The sequence below is a fragment of the Orycteropus afer genome, unplaced genomic scaffold (assembly GCF_000298275.1).
Source record: "Orycteropus afer afer isolate SDZICR_OR568_19922 unplaced genomic scaffold, OryAfe1.0 scaffold00067, whole genome shotgun sequence".
NCBI classification, from domain to species: Eukaryota; Metazoa; Chordata; class Mammalia; order Tubulidentata; family Orycteropodidae; genus Orycteropus; species Orycteropus afer.
In genome coordinates, this window is record NW_006921654.1 from 5,532,908 (window position 1) to 5,541,250 (window position 8,343).

At 38.4% G+C, this 8,343-nt stretch overlaps 1 protein-coding gene across 1 annotated transcript in view; it reads left to right on the plus strand.

The window, feature by feature from the left end:
* SNTB2 (syntrophin beta 2) overlaps window positions 1-8,343 on the plus strand; it is a 133,511-nt gene that overhangs the window by 89,027 nt on the left and 36,141 nt on the right. Inside the window, exon 3 of the mRNA XM_007940301.2 lies at window positions 5,769-5,979. Within this exon, the coding sequence (XP_007938492.1) occupies window positions 5,769-5,979 (211 nt within the window). The remainder of the gene's footprint in view (window positions 1-5,768; window positions 5,980-8,343) is intronic.

The window sequence follows — 8,343 nt, forward strand, 5'->3', positions numbered from 1 at the left end:
AAAAAAAAGGGGGGGGGGGCAACCGGGTTTGCTGGTCCAATAGAGCCTGGTGGAACCACTGAGACTATGGCCCCTAGCTGCCCTTGAGGTGTGGAATTGAACCCACGCCTGTGGCTTCCAGCCAAACAGTAGACAGACATATGAGTTGAACATTTACCTGAGGTAGACACACTCCTTGGAGAGAACAAGCATGGGAGAAAGAAGGGCTACTTGTGCATAGGGAGACAGTTCAGGGGGCAGGAGTGCATGGAGGGATGGACACAGGGAAGAGTTAACTATCGGGAGGAAGTGGGAGGGGAGATGTTGCATTGGGGTGAATTGTAGTCAATGTCATGAGACAAAGTGATTGTGAACTGCTTGTATGGAGAGTGTATTTGCTCTGTAAATTTTCACCCAAATCACAATGAAAAAAAGTAAAAATAAATGTATGGTTATTACTTAATTGATCACTAAACAAAAAAAAAGTAGGCTAGACTTAGAGAATCCTATGCTTTTTTTTGTACTTACTCATTGATTTGCTTCATCTGGTCAAAGTGTAATTGCATTTCTCAGGAAAGCATCAGTGGTTTGAGTAGAGACCAAAACTCTTCACATTGTGGCTATTTCCTCTCTCCTGCGGGCTCAAACAATTACAAGCAGGCTGCTCCATATTTTTATTAGGAGAGTTTTCATTTGAATATTTTCTTTAAAACAGAAATAGACTTTAGGAGTTACTTTGTACCCTTTATCAGTTTTAGGGGCTTCTTCAAAGGCAGAATCTTCCATATTGTAGAATCTTTTATCCTGTTTTGAAGTGTCTTTTCTGTTTCTGCTCATTTAATTTTCTGTCTCACAATTCTTTTGCAAGAAGCACTATGCATTTTTTCTTTTTATGACAAATCGGTGATCTTCTCCCAGGACCTAACTTACTGCTTATTCTCATCATTTTCCAGCCCTGTGATCCCAATATCCACCCTGCTTAGTTTTTCATTTTATCATAGACTTATTTTCCATTTAGTTGTTAACAAGTGCGATCCCTGTTGCCAGGATTTTCAAGATTTAGACTATGGCAAAGGAGATAACATTTGTGGGGCTGTCCCAGGATCTGAATGAAGTGTGAAGGATTTTTCAGAAGGTAAATGTTTGTGCCTGGAGAAGGATGAACTGATTCCTGTCTTTGTAAAGCTAGTGCTAAGTAGGTCAGTGGGAGGAGTGAAGGAAATTTCTCCATGGTTTCATGACTGAACCTTTAGCATGTGTTTGAAGGATGTTAGGCTGGTCACAGTGCAGAGAAACCAGGGAGGAGGAAACAGCCCTGTAGGAAGTGCTGAGCCTTACCCAGGGCCTAAACTGAGGCCATCACTGCCTCTGCCACACTGCTTGGTGACATGAGGGTGGACCTTTTTCTGAGATGAGAGTGGGCCAGTCTTTATTATAGCTGTGTGCTTTACCCCTGCTTCTAGCGGTAACTGTACCACCCGAGCCCCAGCCTCTGAGAGACTCTGCCACATACTTGCCTGGGATTTGGCTCTCCCACCGTCGCCTTGGGATTGTTTCTTCAGGTTGGGTGACTCACTCGCCACTCCTTTGCTTTCCAGCCTCCAAAATGTTATTGCAGTTGTTTGTCACCTATTCATCCTGAACTTGCAGAGTTAGCTTCTTAAAATCCTCTTTAACTGTTGATTTTAGTGGGTTTTCAGACAGGAATAAGAGTTTCAGAATAGGATATAAGGAAAATATAAAATAACTTGCTTTTGGTTTGTATTTATATGTTGTCTAATCTAGCATTATATTTCATAGATAACTGCTTGTCATTAAGTAAATTCACTCTAAATATTAGCTAGTTTACTTTATGAGTATATGAGCAATTTCTCTGAATATTACAGTTGTTACCTCATCAAAAAAAATTCTAACACAGATGACTCTGTACCTTTGAGTGCAGTGTTTTTTATTATTACATGATGTAACAACTACTTCAAATTTTCCTATGATAAATGTATAGCTCATCTTAATTCTAGAAACTATAAATCAGTGTTTTAGCCAACAAATATTTATTTTAAGGACTATGGCAGCAACAATTGAAATAGTGAAAAATGACATTTGAAAGAATAAATATTATAAAATAAATAGAGGACTAAAGAAAGGTCAGGATACTGCCTTGAATATTATGGTCTTTTAAGAACTATGTATATGTAAAAGAAAAAAAAAAGAACTATGTGTATGTGATCAAATTGATAACTGCAATTGGAAAGATTAGAGAGGAACCATTAGGGACAGTGAGTTTATGTTCATGGAGGGGAAAGAGAAAGAGGATGAGAATGGTTTTACATCTGCAACGACGTAACCAGTGTCATTAAATTGTACATGTAGAAACTGTTGAATTGGTATATGTTTTGCTGTGTATATTCTCAACAATAGTAACAAAATTAATTAAATTTTAAAAATATACTGAGATAGTTGAAGGCTGTGGCTGATAGGACTGTAATTGTCAACCAGAATCCCAGTCTTTTGTGTTTACTCAACAACCCCTTTATTATTGAATGACTTTATGAGTAATTGTTTGAATTTATAAACGTTTTAGGTACTGAGAACACAAAACCCCCACAAAACGTGTTGTTGAGAAGAGCAACTAGAAAGAATAAATAAAGGAAGGTCACTATATAAATATTAAGTCATTTGTCAGGAAGCTCTTTTACCTTTCCCTGGCCTTTAGGCGGAACTCCTACTGAAGAGCTCTGTCTAGGCTCATCCTGCTCAGGTACAGTTTTAAATCCCACCCCTAGGCCCCGCCAAAGCCAATTCTTTCTCTACTGTAATCTGTCTCACACCTCACCATAAAATTATTTTTTTAATACATTGCTTTGATGATGTTGCTCCCCTTTTCCAAGATTGGTGAATTCATGTTGCTTAGTGGTTAATATCCAGAGTTAACCTGGTATTCAAGACCCTCTAAATTCTGGGTCTTGAATAATTTACTATATTTAGCTATAGAATATGGAATCAAATAAATAAATCCATCAGAACTATATCTAAAACAAAAGCAGATCACTTTTGACTAGCTATCGTCTAAAGACTTTCCTCTGAGTGGTAATAAGCTTTCCACTATGGACTTAAGGAGCTCTCATGGCGTAGTGTCTAAGCCATTTGACTGCTAACCAGAAGGTTGGTGGTTCATGCCCACCAGCCACTCTGTGGAAGGACAACTGGGCAATCGAATTGAGTAAAGTTTTACTGCCTCCGAAACCCAAAGAAGGGTCACTATGAGTCAAAATCAACTTAATGGCAGTGAGTTTGGTTTTTGGTTTTTACTATAGACTTTGTTAAGTGTTTTGGCTGTTCACAGATCTTATTTTATGTTTGGCTGTTTTCTAAAATTTTTTTCCCCTTTGGCTATTGCCCTAGAACCTTGAAGGCATATGAAAGGTGGATAGACTAATGACCAGGTCTGTAGGTAGCTAGATGGGTAACTCCAGTGGGAGGGCAGGTGAGTGGATAAATAGGCAGATAACAGGTAAATGTGTTTATAAACAGCCTCATCACATGAGACCAGCTTGGTAAGTGTGCCCACGTCTGGAGGTTCTGCTGTAGTTGTGCTTTGCTGCTGTCTTCAAGGTGCTTCAGGATCCAGTCAGGTCTCTTCTCTGGAGGTGCCATTTCTCCAGGCCTTTGTTACCTCAACTGCAAAATGAGATGATTATACTAGATCAGTACTTCTCAGTAAAGAACAGTAGAGCTGTTAAGTAGTAAAAGATACTCCCCCAGATAAGTTGAGGGGATACTGAATTAAACAAAGTTAAACTGTTTTCTTTGCTGTAGGACTTCTGAGAAACTTACTCTGCATTGGAAATTGACTAGAGGGGAGCACACAAGGATTGGCCAATTTTGTTTTAACACAGAACCCTATTTTCTCAGAACCTCAGCCAAGAGTTCCCAGGTCACTGTTTTATACTTCATAATTTGAAAAATAAATGACTAGATGATTTATAAGCCTCTCTAAGTCTGTGCTGTCTAAATGATGGCCACTAGTCACTTGTAACTGATTAAAATTAAATTAAGCAAAATTACTTAGCCACATTACAAGTGCTCTGTAACTACGTGTGGCTAGTGGCTACCAAACTGGACAGCACATAGGAAGTTTCCAGCATCTCAGAAAGTTCTATGGTACAGCACTGCTCTAGATCTTACATTCAAGGATCTTAAATCCAAGATTCTATGAACTCAGGAGCCCAAGTAGTGCAATTGTTAAAGCACTCGACTGCTAACCAAAAGGTCAGCAGTTCGAACCCACCAGCCACTCTGTGGGAGAAAGATGTGACAGTCTGCTTTCATAAAGATTTACAGCCTTGAAAATGCTATGGCACAGTTCCACTCTGTCCTGTAGTGTCACTATGAGTCAGAATCAACTTGATGGCAATGGGTTTCGTTCTGTGACACCAAATCCTAGATTCTATGAAAACACTGCCTCCCCCTTTTTTTTTCAGGGAAGAACTTTGTAGTAGTTATCATAGCCCTTTATAGCACTTCTTATAACCTGTAATAGTGTGTTTATTAGTCATTCATTTTTGCCAACTCCTATTAGACCATAAGCTCAGTGATAGTAGAGACCATGTCTGTTTTATCTACACAGTGTCTAGTATCTGGTATATAGTAGGTGCTCAAAAAATGTTTTGTGGTCAGAGTTCAAATGAGAATAAATATTTGCCATATAAAATATGGCAAATTAAAATATTTGCAGTTGTAAATGGTTTTGAGAAGTCAGCAAGCTTCAAGACAGAAATGCTAGTGTGCATGTTAATTGCTTACCTTTGACAGGTAGTTCAGGGAGCTGATAACAGTGCTTTAAGACAGTAAAAACCATCTTCAAAAAGATGAAAGAAAAGTGAGAACTCTCCTTAGCGACTGTCAGTGTGTCATTTTCTAGCCTCCCATGGAAAACCCTCCCAAAAGCCTTTGGCCAAGTGCTCCCTTTCTTTTATTTTTTAAAATATGTATCTGTTCATGGTTAGAACACAGTGTATATATGTTAGTCATTTATTTGACTTGTTAAGCTCATGCTAGTAAGAAGTTGTATCAAAACACAAAACAGTACCCAATAAATTGCTTTATAAAGAATTTTTCCAATGTACATTAAAAAACTTAGCTAATTGCTGAAGATTTCTCTTGAAATATAGGTTGTTCTCAGTTGACTATTAACTAATATAAAACAGCCATAGTGTTTAATCTTTTCATTATATTTCTACCATGTCTCAGTGGAGGATTTAATCATATAATGCTATCCAGACACTAAAAAAGTTCCAAATTTTCACAAAAAGTAATATTATTCTACTAATCTCTCTTTTCTTTCCATAGGGGGAATTTCAGTTCATTATTTGGCCATAGCTTTTTGTTTTGTTTCTTAATCTGGAAATACCTATACCAGAATTATCTAAGTATTTTGAAAAAGATCAATTCTTTCTTTATTTACAACATGCCCATAAGGTTCAACAAGTATGCTTTCCATTTTTTGATGGCAATGAAATTAAGGCAAAGTGAAGTGCTTGACTACACACTCTACGATAGGTTACTTCATCTTAGATCATGACGTTAACACATTGAAATAAGCATCTTTCTGATGATTATCCTTCCATACAGGGCTTTCTCGCAAAATGGACTCCACGGAATTAAGAGAAAATACCTCTATTCTAGGAATTTAAAATTGAAATAGATTTGAAATATGTAAAAACTTTGGCAGGTTTGACAACTTCTGATCAAGCTCACTTTTTTTTTTTTTTTCTTTTTCCCCCTCACAGATTGATAGAGCTACATTCTCCTGATAGCAGGAATACCTTGATCCTACGGTGCAAGGATACAGCCACAGCACACTCCTGGTTCGTAGCTATCCACACCAACATAATGGCTCTCCTCCCACAGGTGTTGGCTGAATTCAATGCCATGCTTGGTGCAACCAGTACAGCAGGAGGCAGCAAGGAGGTCAAGCACATTGCCTGGCTGGCAGAACAGGTAGGCTGGGAGGCAGGGCAGGCTCTCACCTGGTCCCCCTTCAGGTCCAGCTTTCAGCTTCCCATTTCACAGATTTGTAATGATTATCATGCAGTTAGGGCCTGGTTACCTAGTTTATAGATCTTTTGTTTGTAGACCTTTAGTTTTTCTTCCTTTTCTTCCAGTCTTTCTTTGTTGCTAGTTATCCTCTCCACTTAAAGAATTGACTATCATTGCAACATAACTAAAATGAGGTTCTCATTACCATCTCTGTCCTTAATGAAAAGTAGGTAATTTTCATGATTTAAAATCAGTAGTTGGTAAATGTTTGCTGTAAAGAGCCAGGTAGTTTAACAGTTATTCGACTCTGCTGTTGGGAGGAATAAACCCCATAGACAATATGAAAATGAATGATCATGGCTTTGTTTCAAAAAAACTTTACTGAGAAATAAAAGTGGTGGACCAGATTTGGCCCACGTGTTGTAGTTTGTCAATCTCTGTCCTAGACCATTGGCAGCTTTTCCACAGGAAGCTCTAGGAAAAGTATAAAACATACAAAGTATTTTACAATTAGGCAGATGTACAGTTACTCTCCATAAATGAAAAATGAAAAGAAGAGAAACAAGAAAACCTAAATGGATATTAGTTGATCACAAAGGAAGAACTCTAAAACCTGAGTGTGATACAAAGCAGACCAAAAGTCCTCTGTGACATTATAGGACATCTTTTTTCTTTTGGGTCCTTCACTGTCAGCTGATCCAGAGGGAGTTGAGAAAGGCAGACGCAGGTGGGTGTTCATGAGTGTTCAAATGCTAGCTTTATTCTTCCCTGAGGTGAAACTTTGAGAAAGTTCCTCATCTCTTTGAAACCTAGTTCTCTCATGTGTGCAGAGGAGTAGAGACTGGTTCCCAAGTATGTTAGAATTGGCCCAGGGAGATTTCTGTTGTTTCCTTTCCTTTTCGTTTTGTTTTATTTTAAATAGTTTCCCAGGTTTGGCCCTCTACTCTCCTCACCCCAACAAAGTTTTGATTTGATAAATCTGGGGTGAGGCCTGATGATCTTGTTTGGTAGCTCGCCGTGTAATTGTACTGTGGGGCCAATTTTGGAATCCACTAATCTTTTTTTTCTCAGCTCTGAAATTTTTTTTGAGCTTTTTAAATAATAATTATAATACACAGGACACAGAATTAGTACTATGATCATTTTCATGAAGCATAAGTAGAATAACTAAGCAGAGAAGAAACTAATGAAAACATCACGGTATAAGTCCACATAACCTTGAAAGTTTTAAAATTTTATCTATATCATTGTTTATATATTACTACTACGTGCTAGTTGAAAAACTGGATTGAAGGGTAATTACTCTGTGCCTTCAGCAATGTTAGAAATCTTCATGACTTAAAGAAGTAACATATTCACATGGTTCAAAAGTCAAGGAATAAAAAGTTAATTGATGAAGACTCTTACTCCCATTCCTGCTCCCATCTACCCTGTTCCCCAGAGAGGTAGCCACTTTTATTCTTTCCTAGTGAATCCTTTTCACTGCTATTCATACTTTTCCAATACTATATCAGACACTTTTTGACTGCTATTGATAAGGTTTTTAGTAGCCAATTTTTTCAGAAATGAACTACCACTTCCTTCTCCCTAGTCTGTCCTAGTTCACTATGGGTGATTCTGCTGGTATTTGAAATACCAGTGGCATTTTTTCCACCATCACAGCAGCAGGCAAGCCACCATAGTACAACAGACAGACAGACCAGTAGTGGAATAAATCTGTCTTGGGACAAGTACAGCCAGAATGCTGCTTAGAAACAAGAATGGCTAAACTTGGTCTCCCATACTTTGCTCATGTTGTCAGAAGGGACCAGTCCCTGGAGAAGAATATTATGCCTGGTAAAGTAGAGGGTCAGTGAAGAAGGGGGAGGCCCTCAGTGAGATGGATGGACAGCAGCTACAACAATGGTTTGAAGCATTGTGAGGATGGCACAGGGCCAGGCAGTGTTTCACTCCATTGTGAGTGGGGTCTCTATGAGTTAGAACCAACTCAGCAGCACCTAACAACAACAACAACAACAAAACAGCGAGTCATTTGAAGCTTTCTTTATGCAACTAAAAACAAATAGCATATATTCTCTCCCCAACCCCCCTTAAACTATATATCCTGGAGATCTTTCCATATCAATACACAGAGAACTATCCCATTCTTTTTTTTTTCTTTTTTCTTTTGTACAGCTGTATAGTTTTCCATTGTATGAGAAATACACTTGAATAATCACTCTTCCCAATGTTGTTGGGCAATCCTACTTCCGTAGTGATACTGCCTCGGAAACCCAAGGAGGGGTCGCTATGAGTCGGGGCCGACTCGACGGCACATAACAACAA